Source organism: Protomyctophum bolini, assembly GCF_963924005.1.
Source record: "Protomyctophum bolini genome assembly, chromosome: 9".
Taxonomy (NCBI): domain Eukaryota; kingdom Metazoa; phylum Chordata; class Actinopteri; order Myctophiformes; family Myctophidae; genus Protomyctophum; species Protomyctophum bolini.
The window spans coordinates 1,431,431-1,449,056 of record NC_137870.1 but is presented as its reverse complement, the minus strand read 5'-3'; the positions used below and the strand labels follow the sequence as shown (position 1 = coordinate 1,449,056).

The following is a 17,626-nucleotide window of genomic DNA, read 5'->3' as shown; positions in this document are numbered from 1 at the left end:
AGTGGTCTTGTAAAAAATTATAATTAGCCGAGATAGGATTTGTTTTTCATGAGCTGTTTTTCATAATCATCAAGATTAAAACAAAACTAAAAGGTTGGATTGTTTCGTTTAGTTGTCTTTGTTTTGATATTGTAATCATTATTGTTTATTATTATATATATATATATATATCTCATCACCTTAACGTTGAATAAATCACAATTCTCGTGCCAGCCGTTTTGCATCCTACAATTTACAATTTAGGCAGACGCTCTTAATCCAGAGCGACTTACATTAAGCAAGAACAAAAGCATGGGAATACATCACATAAAAACATTCATCATGAAACATGCGTAAGCTAAGAAAGTAACAGTGGAATATCTATATAATGAAATGTATACGTATAAACTTTACATATATACTACTATGCTATACATATGTACTATGGCGTGCTATGACTATATACAATGCAATTCTAGTGCTGTCTACATAACATGCTATAAGTCTGTATCAAATGCTATCTAAGTCTACAGAAGTGCTATCTAGGGTATTAATACCCCTCTAGACACACTAAGGGAATGTAACAGATCATATGATTTCCAACTGTAGTGTTTACAGTACCAAATTAATTAAAATTAAATGTAACTGGGTAGCAAGAGAGCATCATGCACCTCGCACAGCTCCCTGACACAATGCCCAAACTTTTTATTTTACGTTGGGAACTCGTTTTTATCACATGATAAAAATAAAAAAATAAAAGTTGGGAGAAACACTTGAAAACGTGATTGTTTTCTTTTTTTACATCAGACTTCGGTTCGCATAAACCCAGCAATGTATGATAAATACATTATATACCAGATAATATATATAATGTATTATATATATATAATACATCAGGGGTGGGCAACTGGCGGCCCCGGGGGCCACATGCGGCCCCCACCTTCACTTAATGTGGCCCTCAGGTTAATATCAGAATACTGATATAATGTCGGTTCCAGCTGTTTACAATTCCACAACATGACCCGCTTTAATTACTTCAGTCTAAATTAGTAGCCCAATGCTTCAACACACGTATAATTAAAGGCATTTGAAATTACATCAAAATGTAAATTTTCAGGATTCCAATTCGAATATAGCAAAAATAGTATTTATAATATTTTTTGCTACGACAGTAACATATGGCCCTATAGGGAGTGAGTGTGGAAATATAGTGGCTCCTCTCCATCGACAAAGTTGCACCACCCCTGTAATACATTATACCAGATAATATATATAATGTATTATATTATAATACATGTGTGTGTGTACACACATGTATTATATTATAATACATTATACCAGATAATACGGTATGTATTATATATAATACATAATATAATACATAATATAATACGGTATACCAGAGGAAAAGCCTCTTATTTATATACTTATTTTATAGACCTGAGGACGATTCGAGATTTGCACCACATTTTCACGATTTCTCTCTCTCGCTCCGCGCCTAAACTCTCGTCCTCTCTCTCCTAATTAGTATGCAGCGCAGCTGTTTGCGCACACACACACACACACACACACACACACACACACACACACACACACACACCGAGTACTAAGTAGGCTCTCCTCTCTGACAGAACCTACGTCTCAGGAGCTCCGCAGTCCGCAATAAAAACAATTCAAATACTGAGGGAGCATTATTATTACCACACTAAATAAAGTTGGATTTGTACATTTGCAGAAACTGCAGATACACATAACGTAAGTGTTCTTATTATTGTCCGTTAGGGCTGTCAGAACGAATTTCATAATATGAAAGAAATTCGAATATTAAAAAAAATTAATATATTCGAAAGCTAAAATTGCCATTCGAATGGAGCTTTTATCATTTATTAATTCTATTTAATATTTTTTATTTTGTTTTATGTTATTTTATCCGCTCACTAAATGTATTGAGTAACGAATCTACCGCTGTGAAATCTCCCATCTGCACACACGCGCGCGGCGCGCCTCGTCACCTCCTCCCTCCTCTGCACGCATGCACACACGCACAGTCGCACAGCGTGCTGCAACTAAGAAGAATCACTCACATGTTTTATTAGTACCGTCGAGTCTGTCGCAAATTGTGGACAGTTTGAAAATGCGGGTCTTACGTGCATTAAACCATTAACACATTTAGTACCGGAACTGCATCAAAATAAAGGCGCTGCTTGCGCCAGAGTAATCGCCAGAGTAGTGATCGCTTCTATTTTGAAAGCCATGAACCGGAAATACGTTCTTAAAAAAGTTGACTGACAAAGTGACCTCAAAATCTCCGATCATCTTAATATATTTATATACTCAACTCAACTCAACTCAACTTTATTTATAAAGCACATTTAAAACAACCATAGCTGCCACAAAGTGCTGTACAGTACATAGGTAAAACAGTAAGAAAACGCATAGACTAAAAACACAGAAAACAAAGACAACACACAAAACAAAACACAAAACAAGGGAAGGAGGGTGGGGGAGGCTAGTTCAGGAACATAGGTCTCATGCTGTGTTAAAAGCCAAAGAATAAAAGTGCGTTTTAAGCGAGGTTTTAAAAATGGCCAGAGAGGGGGCCTGCCTAATTTGCAGGGGAAGGTCGTTCCAGAGCTTGGGGGCAGCGACTGAAAAGGCTCTGTCCCCTCTAAGCTTCCGCTTCGCCCTCGGGACCTCTAGCAGCATCAGGTCAGCTGACCTGAGGGAGCGGGCAGGAGAGTAGGGGTGGAGGAGCTCGGAGAGGTATGGAGGGGCGAGACCACTTAGAGCTTTAAAAGTAAAAAGCAGAACCTTGAACTTAATTCTAAGATTCACTGGTAGCCAGTGGAGAGAGGCGAGGATGGGAGTTATATGCTCTCTCTTACGCGTGCCAGTAAGAAGTCGGGCAGCCGCGTTCTGAATTAATTGAAGCCGAGCAAGGGAGGACTGACTGGCTCCAAGGTAGAGGGCGTTACAGTAATCCAGCCGAGATGTAATAAAGGCATGGATTACTGTCTCAAGGTGCTGAGTGGTTAAAAAGGGTTTTACTTTTGCCAGTTGACGTAAATGAAAAAAGCTAGACTTCACCACTGAGCTAATTTGGCGATCTAGCTTAAAGTCGTTGTCCATTTTAAAGCCTAGGTTGGAGACTGTTGGCTTCACAAACTGAGCCAGGGGGCCTAGATCAAGAGGAGGGGGGTTACCAGAACCATTTGGGGCAAACACTACCACCTCAGTTTTCTTCTCATTGAAGCTTAGAAAGCTTAGGGCCATCCAGGCTTTAATGTCGTCTAGGCAAGAGAGAAGAGCTTTAGGGTCAGCGTCTTTCTTCTTTAAGGGAACATAGATCTGACTGTCATCAGCATAGAAATGGAACGAAATGCCATGTTTTCTGAGGATGGACCCTAGCGGCAGGAGATATAGGGAGAAGAGCACTGCGGCTAAAATAGAGCCCTGTGGAACACCATACGACATACGCTCCAAAAAGAGTTCATATTTTGCGGGAGAGACGGATGAGGAGCAGAAACGCAGCGCCAGCATATCGATCCATTCATCACCACGGAGAGCGCCCTGGATCAGGAGATACGAGTCATTCTTTCCGCCGCGCTAACATGGGAGTCAATGACAAGCTAATATTTGCACAGAGCGTTAGCATACGGCAAGCGAAAAGCGAAATGCCAAAAAAAAAAAAGGGAATAATTCTGAATATTATCATCTCGCCCCACGTCGTTTGGACGTCGCTAGGACGTCCACAGACGTCTAAGGCACCTCTCGGTTCCAATCCTTATGACGTTTCAGGACGTATTATGTACAAAATGTGTTAACGTTGGTCCGGCTGGTTTCATTTTGTCCTACGCGATTACGTGAATCAGCATGGCTGCGCCTGCAGTAGGCTATTACCAAAACAAACACATGGTAGCCTACTTTTGTGTTTCACATGGAAAGCAACTGAAAACGACCATGGATATATTAAAGACAGTTCCCCTGTGCTGCTGTGCACAGCGGAGATAATGCAAAACTCCAGGTACGAACCAAAACACTGACTGTCTGAAGCTGATCATCCACGACTAACTATCTCCAGACTAGTCCTGCAGCCCCGCAATGAAGGAAAGACAATCTCGCCTCTCACTATAGTCCACTACAATGCCATTCTAGCCTTAAAACCTACATTTATGTGTTATTCAACAATTACTTTAGCGCAAAATATAGGCTTCTCTATACATCTTCATTGCTATTTACTAATGATGGCCTGTTCATCGTGACAGCATTCTGTTTAAAAAGAAAAAAGAAAATGTTCATGATTCCTGACTAGCCTACTCACTACTCAGACTATACTGTATCAGAAGTATACAACGTTCACTGTAAAATGCATTTGCACTATAGACAGACAACAATCTTACCGTGCTGAGTGCACTGTGCTCAATAAAACAACAGTTTAAACGCTATTTTGTGCCGAAAACCATTATTACATGGGCTGAAAGTACTGCTTTGTCGTTTGGAAGGGGGGCCCCTCTAGTGGACAGAACGTGCATCGTCAATCTGTGTATTATTATAGGCTAAATATGAGCTAAAATAAACAATGTAAATATTCGAATATTTTCGAAAATTACAAATAATGAAGCAATGAAATTCGAATTGGATTATAGAGGTGAACTGACAGCCCTATTGTCCGTCTACTCTGGGTTTTATAATGCAGCGTGAGTCTGCGATAGCTGATAAAGAAAGGAAAGTTACTATATTTACCCAGGGTAACTGGACTAAGCTCAAGAACTTGTTTACAGCCAGGCCCTGCTCATAGATAGATAGATAGTTGTTTTCACTGTTTGTACTTTGTTTTCTCGCTGTTGTTTTTCTGTGTGGTAGCTGTAGTGCATTTGTTTTTATTTTTCTCCTGTACAGCACTTTGTAAACTCTGAATTTTGAAACGTGCTCCCCTTACACCCCCTCCCCTCCCCTCCCCTCCCACCCCCTCCTCTCCTCTGCCTTGCGTCTCCTTACCTGTACCAGGAACCAAGATATCAACACAGAAACCCAGGGGTTTCCACTGGGAGACGTCTTCTTAGCCGGAGTCAGCACCTTGCCTAGAGAGAGAGAGAGAGAGAGAGAGAGAGAGAGAGAGAGAGAGAGAGAGAGGGAGAGGGGGAGAGAGAGAGAGAGAGGGAGAGGGAGAGATAAACTACACAGGTTCATCTCTACTACTGTTGGGGCAGCCATAAACTACACAGGTTCATCTCTACTGTTGGAGCAGCCATAAACTACACAGGTTCATCTCTACTGTTGGAGCAGCCATAAACTACACAGGTTCATCTCTACTGTTGGAGCAGCCATAAACTACACAGGTTCATCTCTACTGTTGGAGCAGCCATAAACTACACAGGTTCATCTCTACTGTTGGAGCAGCCATAAACTACACAGGTTCATCTCTACTGTTGGAGCAGTCATAAACTACACAGGTTCATCTCTACTGTTGGAGCAGCCATAAACTACACAGGTTCATCTGTACTGTTGGAGCAGCCATAAACTACACAGGTTCATCTGTACTGTTGGAGCAGCCATAAACTACACAGGTTCATTTCTACTGTTGGAGCAGCCATAAACTACACAGGTTCATCTCTACTACTGTTGGGGCAGCCATAAACTACACAGGTTCATCTCTACTGTTGGAGCAGCCATAAACTACACAGGTTCATCTCTACTACTGTTGGGGCAGCCATCAACTACACAGGTTCATCTCGATGTTCTGGAGCATCTTTGTAATGTTAGTGTTTAGTAAAAAGCAGGTAAAAGAGTAACGTTTGAGGCAGACTAACATCCGTCACTCTGCCGTTCACTGTAGTAGAAGCTTGGTGCGGAGAAAACCGCAGATGTGCCGTCTCCGCCTACAGGAAATACGTATAGGCTGCGACCATGAGACCCGTTACGGAGTCAGTCAATAGCGCCCCCGTGAGGCCGATTTGAAACATTTGGGACGAGAGGTCTTGGGATACTGGGCCGTATTATACGTAATATTTCTTTCAACGAGGTTGTCAGCATATAATACTGTACATACACATCTTTATGGCTCCGGCCTTCAGCCTGCCAGAGATAATCACAAAGTGTGGGCGCGACGTGTGTGTTTGGATTATAATTGTTTTTTTTCTCCATCTACCCAGGACATGTTGGCAAGGTTAACCCACTTTGGGCGGGAACTCCTTTTGGTGTTAGCATTGTGCTATGCTTTAGCTATTGAGAAATAGCAGATCTACAAGCTCGTAGCTACGAGCTTGTGGGTCTGCTATTTTTGAAAAATCGAAGAGCGACTGACATTAGAAACATAGCTTTTTTCAGAAAACTGTCAGGATGTAGAAGAACATTTTTAGAATCTGATCTCAGGTCAGAATGGGTTAAGTATGGTGTGCACACCAGCAACTACTAAAGTGCATTACGGATGCATTAGTCCACATGCTCATTGGCTTATTAACCCATTCTGACCTGAGATCAGATTCTATAAATGTTCTTCTAAATCCTGACAGTGTTCTGAAAAAAAAACCCCGTGTTTCTATAGGTCAGCGGTTCTCAACGTTTTTCAAGTCAAGGACCCCCAGAATAATCTGTATTTGGCCGCCGACCCCCATCTGAAAAGATGTTGTTCCAGGAACCCCCCCCGCCCTTTTTTTTAAGAGCACATTGCCGGGTGCCTCTAGCACCCCCTGGTGTCCATATCTGTGCGCGTCCACTGTGTGTAATCACTACCCACCAAAGATGTCGTCCCTGGCCAGGGCGTACAGGATGCGCGAGGCCCCGATCAGGTTGCTCATGGCGGCGGACAGCGTGGAGGAGTACACGCCGATGGTGACGAACGGGTTCCACACGTTGATGTCCCGCAGGAAGCTGTAGTCCTTCTGGAGCAGGATCCTGGAAGGACACAACAGACAGGAAGCTGTAGTCAAAAGCGTGGGTACTTTCAGGCTAATTGGTTGTCAGTCAGACAGACAGACAGGCAGGCAGGCAGGCAGACAGACAGGCAGGCAGGCAGGCAGGCAGGCAGGCAGGCAGGCAGGCAGGCAGGCAGGCAGGCAGGCAGGCAGGCAGGCAGACAGACAGACAGACAGACAGACAGGCAGGCAGGCAGGCAGGCAGGCAGGCAGGCAGGCAGGCAGGCAGGCAGGCAGGCAGGCAGGCAGGCAGGCAGGCAGGCAGGCAGGCAGGCAGGCAGGCAGGCAGGCAGGCAGGCAGACAGACAGACAGACAGACAGACAGACAGACAGACAGACAGACAGACAGACAGACAGACAGACAGACAGACAGACAGACAGACAGACAGACAGACAGACAGACAGACAGACAGACAGACAGACAGACAGACAGACAGACAGACAGACAGACAGACAGACAGACAGACAGACAGACAGACAGACAGACAGACAGACAGACAGACAGACAGACAGACAGACAGGCAGGCAGGCAGGCAGGCAGACAGGCAGGCAGACACATCTATGTCTCGCCAACCCACCACCTCCATGTTCTATTTTACTTTACATTTAGCTACACTGCCAACAAAAGAACATTGCTAATGCACGGACAGTATAGTTCAAATCCTATAGGTCCAATGAGAGGTCTACTATATGCATCATGTGACTCTGCTACCGTCCAATGAGAGGCCTACAATATGCATCATGTGACTCTGCTACGGTCCAAGAGCCACCGAATTAACGGAGATGCACTCTGAGGCCCTGCTGAGGACAGTGTGGCGGTCTGATGTACTTCCAATTGACAGGTTCTCGTACGTGCACTGCACATGAACACACACACACACACACACACACACACACACACACACACACACACACACACACACACACACACACACACAGTTAATTGCGTCTGCATCATTGTGTGTGGCTGCAGAGCGCCTGTCTGTCCAGAAGTAGTCTGAACAAAAAGTGATTATTGAGTCAGCGTGCCTCATGATGAGGTAATGGTATAGGATTATACTAATGGCTGTGTGCGTGCGTGCGTGCATGTGTGCATGTGTGCATGCGTGTGCGTGTGCGTGTGCGCGTGTTTGCGTGCGTGTGTGTGCGTGTGCCTGAAGATGATACAATGACTGAAGAGTGTTTTAAAAGAGATTTTCACAACACAAACAAAGAGCCACCATGTCCTCTCTATCTCTCTCTCTCTCTCTCTCTCTCTCTGTCTCTCTCTCTCCCTCTCTCTCTCTCTCTCTCTCATATATAGTTAACAGTCTCATCAGGTTCTGCTCTAAAGGTCCAGTGGTTTTAATGCTGATCGTCATCATGGCTCTATTAAGTATTGTTCACTCTGTCCAAAGATCTGAGCTCACCGTTATTACACACAGAGCCCAGAGGTCTCTCTCTCTCTCTCCCTCTCTCTCTCTCTACACACAAACCAACAGCACAAAAGGTTATGCGGAGAAGTTAACAACACGCGTGTGTGCGCATGCGTGTGCGTGTACGTGCGTTTAGAGAGTCCGTGCTGCAGTACAAGGTTTATGAACCATTGCTTTAATCAGAGCCGTTGACATATTCATAACACAAATTACCATTCAATACACACACACACACACTCAATCAAAAGGTGTGTGTGTGTGTGTGTGTGTGTGTGTGTGTGTGTGTGTGTGTGTGTGTGTGCGCGCGCCAAGGACAGATAAATTAAACTATACCAATGAGGCTATATCGAGCGTAGAAGGTTTGAGATGTTTAACCATCAAAGTGCTGAGCAGAATGAGGAGAGGGAGGGGCTGTCACTGCACCCCCCTGTGTGTCTGTAAACAGGGTGCGAGGAGAGTGCGTGCGTGCGTGCGTGCGTGCGTGCGTGCGTGCGTGCGTGCGTCAGACTAAGACACGTATATATATATAAATCCCACTGGCATGTAGTGGCAGATGCAAAATTAATCGGAACCTGCTTGACATTTAAAAACTGACTCCAAAGCAACGCGTCATAAACACAGGGTGACAGAAATGAACAATGGGCCAAGGAGGTGTGTGTGTGTGTGTGTGTGTGTGTGTGTGCGAGCGTGCGATGTAATGGTGGTCTCATCTGGTTTTGCTACTTTACATGTCTCTATGAGAGAGATAGAGAGAGAGAGAGAGAGAGAGAGAGAGAGAGAGAGACACAGACAGATGTCTCCCCATCTCCAGATGTCTCCAGAGAGACATCTGGAGATGGGGAGACATCTGTCTCTATGTCCAGATGTCTCCAGAGAGACATCTGGAGATGGGGAGACATCTGTCTCTATGTCCAGATGTCTCCAGAGAGACATCTGGAGATCGGGAGACATCTGTCTCTAGATGGGGAGACATCTGTCTCTATCTCCAGATGTCTCCAGAGAGACATCTGGAGATGGGGAGACATCTGTCTCTATGTCCAGATGTCTCCAGAGAGACATCTGGAGATGGGGAGACATCTGTCTCTAGATGGGGAGACATCTGTCTCTAGATGGGGAGACATCTGTCTCTAGATGGGGAGACATCTGTCTCTATCTCCAGATGTCTCCAGAGAGACATCTGGAGATGGGGAGACATCTGTCTCTAGATGGGGAGACATCTGTCTCTATGTCCAGATGTCTCCAGAGAGGCCTCTCCTGTGGCTCCCTAGGGCAACGTTGTAGGTAAAGTAATAAGTGATTTCTATGTATGTTTCTTAGAAACACAACGTGTTGCAGCACACCGTTGCCTTCGGGCAGAAAACTGCACATTTGATTTGTTTGTTTGGGTAAACTAATAACAATGCCATAATTTGCCTATACAGTGTCATGAAAAAAATTGCAAAAAAATAGCAGATCTACAAGCTCATTTCAGATTTATTTAATTTGGGGTTTCATATCTAATATTGGATTCATTGCAAAACTGACCACTAGGGGGGGGGGGGGGGGGGGGCGAGCCAAACTCACAGGGTCAGAGGGTCCCTGGAACTACATATTTTCAGATGGGGGCGGGCGTCCAATTACATATATTTTTTGGTGTCCTTGACATGAAATATTGAGCGCCACGGATACAGAAACATGAGGTATTTCAGAAAACTGTCAGAATTTAGTTTTTTATATAACGACGTCAGGCCTAAATGGGTTAGATATCTATTTCTGTCTCTGTTCATACCCATCCTTTTGTTCCAATAACCAACAAGAACCCAGAAATGGTGATTAACCCATTTGGGGCGGGAACCCCTTTTGGCGTTAGCATTACGTTATGCTTCAGCTATTGAAAAAAAAATAGCAGATCTACAAGCTCGTAGCGCGCCACCGAGTGGCGCGCTACGAGCTTGTAGGTCTGCTATCTTTTGAAAAATCGAAGAACGACACAGAAGCCTACATCATGCATGCATGCGATGCATGAGACTTCAATGTTATGACGAAAACGACATAATGAATGCGATGCATGCGACTTCATGAGAGACAGAGAGGTTTCTTTTAACTCCCGTCCCCTGCTTTTTTTCTGTCTCTGTCATAAAATATAGTGTGTGTGTGTGTGTGTGTGTGGGGGGGGGGGGGGGGGGTAGGTTAATTGATTACATCACTATAGCAAAAGACGTGGAACCGGGTCAACTCAATTAGCTGCAGCGGAGCCGTTCTGACTCACTGAACCAGCACGGCTTCAAGTTTAAACCATAAGATGACATGGAATTCTTCCTGCCGATTTGATGCGCAGAAATATCAGATCTGATCGGGTTACGGCGCACACATGGAAGAAATACTGTACCTGGACTAAGGAAAGGAAAGGTACTATGTTTACCCAGGGTAACTGGACTAAGGAAAGGAAAGGTACTATGTTTACCCAGGGTAACTGGACTAAGGAAAGGAAAGGTACTATGTTTACCCAGGGTAACTGGACTAAGGAAAGGAAAGGTACATTGTTTACCCAGGGTAACTGGACTAAGGAAAGGAAAGGTACTATGTTTACCCTGCAGGGTAACTGGACTAAGGAAAGGAAAGGTACTATGTTTACCCAGGGTAACTGGACTAAGGAAAGGAATGGTACTATGTTTACCCAGGGTAACTGGACTAAGGAAAGGAAAGGTACTATGTTTACCCAGGGTAACTGGACTAAGGAAAGGAAAGGTACTATGTTTACCCAGGGTAACTGGACTAAGGAAAGGAAAGGTACTATGTTTACCCAGGGTAACTGGACTAAGGAAAGGAAAGGTACTATGTTTACCCAGGGTAACTGGACTAAGGAAAGGAATGGTACTATGTTTACCCAGGGTAACTGGACTAAGGAAAGGAAAGGTACTATGTTTACCCAGGGTAACTGGACTAAGGAAAGGAAAGGTACATTGTTTACCCAGGGTAACTGGACTAAGGAAAGGAAAGGTACTATGTTTACCCAGGGTAACTGGACTAAGCTCAAGAACTTGTTTACAGCCAGGCCCTGCTCATAGAACATTTCATGGTAGGGGTCGGTTCAATGCCTTGCTCAAAGGGCACTTCAGCGGTGGTCATTTTAACGTGCCGGTCTGGGGATACGAACTATAGCGACCTTCCGATATCAAGACCGCTCCGCAAACCGTTCGGCCACCGCTGCAGAATCAAAATGCTAATGTTCTAGTGTTTGGTCCAAAGGACCTTCTAAGCGAAATGTGGGTGTGAAAACGCCCTATAAGTGATACTGGAATAGGAATATTATTGTTTGTGTCTTGTGTGTGTGTGTGTCTTCTAAATTCTGACAGTTTTCTGAAATACCTCATGTTTCTGTATCAATATTTCATATCAAGGACCCCAAAGATTATTATGTAATTGTCCGCCGACCCCCATCTGAAAATATGTTGTTCCAGGGACCCCCGTCAGAAGCAAAGATTTGAGTTAAAAACGTTCACTCTGAAAAATATTCAAAGATTCAAAGATTTGAGCCACATTTTCACGATTTTTCAAATAATAGCAGACCTATACAAGCTCGTAGCACGGCACTCGGTGCCGCGCTATGAGCTTGTAGATCTGCTATCACCTCCCAGTACAAATACAAACAACCAAACAAAGTAGTGAAAATGTCTCTCGCTGTAAGAAAACAACTCATAGATGTTGGGACTTTCTTGGAAAACCTAATATTTTCCGCGAGCCGTCACAGCAGTCGCTGTCGACAGAACACACATGTCCTCCTCTGCACTCTGACGGAAACTCACAAGATAGCAGATCTACAAGCTCGTACAAGCTCTACAAGCTCTACAAGCTCGTAGCGCGCCACCGAGTGGCGCGCTACGAGCTTGTAGGTCTGCTATATCTTGTGAGTGAGGCATGGGAAACTTTTAGTTTTTTCGTCTTGGAAAACGTCAACCAAATACAACGTCAATAAACCGTGACCTCATGTCACTCCGCAAACAAGATGGAAGACTTGGGGCCTCTGTTGTCCTCCATGCCTAGTCCCTTAGTCCCTAAGCTTCTTTGCCTTTTACTATTTTGAAAACCTTTTTTTTTTTTTTTTTATAGTTAAAATAGACAAATCTACAAGCTCACAACGTGTCAATGTAGAGTGGCTATTTTAACCCATTTAGGCCTGACGTGGAAATTTATAAATAAAAAAAAACCTCATGTTTCTATTTCAGTGGTTCTCAATATTTCATGTCAAGAACCCCAAAAATGATATGTATTTGACCCCCATCTGAAAATATGTTGTTCCAGGGAGGTTACGCCCCCAGAAGCAAAGATGTGAGTTAAAAACGTTCGCTCTGAAAGAATATATATAAATATATATATATATATTATATTCAAAGATTTGCGCCAGATTTTCACAGGTTTTTCAAAAATAGCAGACCTACAAGCTCGTAGCGCGGCACTCGGTGCCGCGCTACGAGCTTGTAGATCTGCTATTTCATCAATAGCTTGTAGCGGTTTGTTGGGGCGAGCTCGCGTCGGGGTGCCAGTCAGAGACCCAGTCTGACAAAAAAGGTTAAATAATAACAGCCCCAACAACCGTACAAGGGATAGATAGATAATAATAATAATAATATATCAACCCCTGAACAAACAGTAGGCACACAAGAATACCATACACAAGCATAAAGGAAAGACGCACACACAGAGGACTTCATTCAAGTGAGCAGTGTATTGTAAACCAAACCCCAAATCAAATAATAAATGTTCAATGTTCCATGTTCCATGTTCCAGCACGCAAGCAACAGTATCACAGTTTGAGAATGTCCCCCCCCCCAAAAGTCAGTCCGACGTCAGATAGTCACGGTCAGAGCGCTGTGTGTGCGATCGCTTACTGACAGGTGATGACGCGTTCCGTACGTTTCCTCATCATGCGATCCAGAGGAGACCGTGTTGTCAGCGACATCAGCGTGAACCGGGCGTCGGACGAGCAGCACGCTCCGTCGGGGAAATCCCTATCCTTCCGTCTGGTGCGATGCTGATTAATCCCACTGTTCACGAGGCCCCGTTTGTCTCTCACCAGCCAGAGGTAGGCTGCACACAGACACTATCCACGGCGTCCGAGGTGACAGCTGTCAGAGACGCCAGCTCACTTCCTCAAACTCGCTCCCGTGCCATTCATCCGTTTTTCTTAGGCCGTGACGTGACGTGCGTGCGTGTGCATGTGCGTGCGAGTGCACGTGTGTGCATGTGCGTAGGAGAGCGTTAAAGGCGCGGAGCGCCACACTTCCCCCCCCTTGGAGAAAAGCTGCAAAGGATTTGAGCTTGAGTTCCTCCTCTGCCGTCCTCTGCCTCACTGTCCGAACATTCAGCTGGTGAAGAGGCTTTCTCCGAGGCATGTGGACTAGACGGGAAGCCGGGGAACGATTCCTCGTCCGTTTCCTCTTCAAAGATCTCCCGGAGCCGTCTTCTCTCCAACATATCCCACTCGTGGGCCGTAGGAACTAGCTCAGAGGCCAGTTTTGTGGAGGAGGCCGTTGGGCTAGTGGGGAAGCCCAAAAAGTCCCCGTCGTCGCTCTCCTCGTGGAATATGGCCATGACCTTCTCTCTTTCCAGTTTATCCACTTCCTGAGCAGTGGGCACTAGCGCAGAGGAAAGTTTGGTGGACGAAGTAGGGAAGCCCAAAAAGTCCTCGTCGTCACTCTCCTCATTGAATATGGCCATGACCTTCTCTCTCTCCAGCTTATCCACTTCCTGAGCAGTGGGGTAACAGGGCTTCAAGCGTGCCACATGCACCACCTTCCTATTTTCCCCACTGTCCTCCAGGACAACGTCAAAGTTGACCGGGCCCACCTGGGCCACCACGCGGTATGGCCCTAGCCACTTGGGAGCCAACTTGGCAGCAAAGGCTTTCTCTGCCTTGGATAGTGGATGGGATCGAAGCCATACCCGGTCTCTTTCCTGAAACTGCTGGTCTCTGTGAGTTTTGTCATAATTCCTTTTTTGTCTGATTCTGCTTTTGGTGAGGTTTTCCTGTGCAAATGTGGTGAGACCCTGAAGTTTGGTTATTGTTTTGTAGGCTGTAGAGTCAGGTGTCGCCCCTCTGGGTTGGAGCAGGACATCGGCAGGCCCGCGGAGGGTTCGCCCAAGGTTCAGTTCCGCTGGGGTGACTCCGGTGGATTCGTGGACTGCCGAGTTGAGAGCAAACCGGAATTCGGGTAGGTGTTTGTCCCAGAGCTTGTGATTCTCCCCTACGTATGAGGCGATCATTTGTTTCAAGGTCCGGTTCACTCTCTCTGTCATGTTGGTTTGGGGGTGATAGGCGGAGGTTTTCTTGTGTTTCAGGCTCCATTTGTCACAGGTGGCTTTGAACAAGGAGGAGACAAACTGGCATCCCTGGTCAGACAAAATGTAGTTGGGGACCCCCCATCGGGTGAAGATTTCCTGAATGAGGGTTCGGGATACCGTCTCTGCTGTGGCTTTGCGAAGGGGAAATAATTCGACCCAACGGGTGTAGTAATCAACAAATACCAACAGGTAGACATTTCCTTTGGAACTCCTAGGAAAGGGACCCATCAAGTCCACACCCAGCATCTCCCAGGGGTGGTTCACGACCGTCTGCTGCAGCTTCCCAGCGACCTTGCGGCTCTCAGGTTTGTAGCGTTGACACACTTGACAGTTCTGTACATATGCTTTTACATCCAGGCTCATTCGTGGCCAGTAGACCAGGCCAAGCAACCTCTTGTAGGTCTTGTACCTGCCCAGGTGTCCAGCCAGTGGGTCCTCGTGGATCAGCTGAAACAGCTGCGAGCGGAGACTCTCAGGAATGAAGACTTGATAAATGGTTTTATGTGGCAGTTGTAACACTCTGTACACTTTGTCTTCCAATATGGTGTACTTTGCGGTCTCTGATAAAGTGATTTCTCCTTCATCCATCACAGTCTGATACAGCCGCTGGCAGTCTGCATCCTCCTGTTGCGCTCGCCAAATTTGTTCATCCGAGATGGGCAACTCCTTTCCCCCCTCCGCCTTGACTGACAGCAGGGTGGCACAGGCAGGTGGCAAGCTGATGGTTGGGGTGAAATCAAATGGAGCTCTGGATAAGGCATCAGGAACGATGTTGTACTTTCCTTTCCTGTATTCCACGGTGAAAGTGAATTCCTGCAAACGGAGAGCCCACCGAGTGAGCCGTGCATTGGGTCTCTGGCTCTTGAGCACCCACAGCAATGCTGCATGGTCTGTGACCACCGTGAAGACCCTTCCGTCCAGGTAGTAACGCCACCTTTCCAGAGCCCACACCACCGCCAAGCACTCTTTTTCCGTGGCCGAATAATTGCGCTCTGCCTTATTCAGACTCCTGCTGCCGTATGCCAGGACCTCTTCCGTGCCAAGCCCAGTTTTTTGAGCCAGCACCGCACCAAGGCCGACGTCGCTGGCATCGGTATAGATGACAAAAGGGAGGTCAAAGTTGGGATGGCCTAGGATGGGTGGGGAGACCAGACACTCTCGTAAGTGGTCGAAAGCCCCTTGGCACTGAGGGGTCCACTTGAACTTAACGCCTTTGCGTTTCAAGGCGTTCAGGGGTTCTGCTACCTGAGAGAAGTTTGGGACATAGCGATGGTACCAGCCCGCCATACCCAGGAACCGCTGAACACCCTTGATGTTAGTTGGCACAGGGAACTCGTCCACCGCCTTGGTCTTGTCGGGGTCCACCTGAATTCCTGCCGCCGAGACCCAGTGACCCAGAAATTTGAGGGACGTTTGGAAGAAGTTGCATTTCTTCATGCTGACGGTCAACCTTGCCTCCCTGAGCTTCTGAAACACCCGCTGCCGGTCGCAGAAGTGCTGTTCCCAAGATGGTGAGTAGACTATTATGTCATCCAGGTATACAAAGCAAATATTGCCTTTCAGCTCTCCTAAGGTGAGTTCCATCAATCTCTGAAATGTTGCTGGCGCATTTTTCAGACCGAAGGGCATCACTTTAAACTCATACAGGCCAAAGGGACATGTGAAGGCAGTTTTGTCCTTGCTGCACTCGTCCATGAGGCACTGCCAGTAGCCACTTTGAAGATCGATGGTGGAGAACACCACCGAGCCGGCCAGTGAGTCCAAGATCTCCTGTATGGTGGGGAGAGGGTAAGCATCGGTTTGTGACACTGCGTTGAGCTTTATGTAATTCACACAAAACCTGATTTTCCCATCTTTTTTAGGGATGAGGACCACCGGAGACGCCCAAGCCGAAGAAGAGGGTTCAATGATGTCGGCTGCTAGCATGTCATCGACTAGCTCCTTCATCACCTTCATTTTCGCAGGGGAGACCCGGTACGACTTCTGTTTGATGGGCATCTCTTGTGTAAGGAAGATTTTGTGTTTGAGCACATTTGTTTGGCCCAGTGCAGAGGTGCACACATCAGCATTGCTCTGTAGAAGTTCAGACAACTGCTTTTTGTCATTCCCATCCAATTCTGCTTCCTCCACTGCCTTCTCCCACAGCTCTGCGTCCCGGGAGAGGGGAGGGACCTGTGTGGTCCGGCGTGGATCAATGGCTGTGTAAAAAGACAGCTGGTCCTTCTTCCCAGATTCAGTGAGGATCTCTGTCTCCTTTTCAAAACTGTAGAGTTTTTCCTCCCTCTTGTTCCTGAACCAGTAGGAATTCTGGCCAACATCGATCTGTAGGCCACTTAGGCTTAGATAGTCCAGACCAAGAACTGCAGGGAAGGCCAGGCTTTGTGCTGAAAGTACTACCACTGGAAGTGTGCAGGTATGGTTATGTAGGTCTACCACCACATCCTGCCATCCCAATGGCCATCTTTCTCCTCCATCTGCCAGATACAGGGGCTTTCCCTCCCAGGGTTGTAATTCCACGTCCTTCTTTTTAATGGCCCCCCATAGTTCTTCACTGAGAAGTGTGTAGGAAGATCCAGAATCCACCATAGCCCTGACCCTCACAGCACCAACGGTTATGGGGACAGCCAGCTGGCGAGGGAAAGGTCTGGAGTTAAAGGGGAAAACCTGCTGTGGTGGCCGTTGATGTGTCACCGCATGCATTGTGGGATTGCCGCTGGTGGATGGTCCAGAGGAAGATGGCGGTTGGTCAGTAGACTTTGGATTTTTCCCTTTATTGGACACGAAGTTTGGGCAATTGTGGGGTGAATGGGATCCCTTACATCGCCAACAGTATGTTTGAGCAGCCGAGGACGATGTTTGTGGGGCAGTGGGGGGTGTAGTTACTGCAGCTTGCGGCTTGTTTACTGCCGGGACGTGTTTCCTGGTGGCCTCCTGGTGTAGCTGTTTCTCCTTGTCCTTCTCCAGTTGCTGTCCCAGCCTCACCAGAGCATCCACAGT

General features: G+C 46.4%; 1 protein-coding gene across 1 annotated transcript in view; it reads right to left on the bottom strand.

The window, feature by feature from the left end:
* LOC308321247 (solute carrier family 12 member 9) overlaps positions 1 to 17,626 on the bottom strand; it is a gene marked incomplete at its 5' end in the record, with an annotated part of 69,580 nt that overhangs the window by 16,795 nt on the left and 35,159 nt on the right. Inside the window, 2 exons of the mRNA XM_080772086.1 lie at positions 4,978 to 5,060; positions 6,716 to 6,873. Of these exons, the coding sequence (XP_080628212.1) occupies positions 4,978 to 5,060; positions 6,716 to 6,873 (241 nt within the window). The remainder of the gene's footprint in view (positions 1 to 4,977; positions 5,061 to 6,715; positions 6,874 to 17,626) is intronic.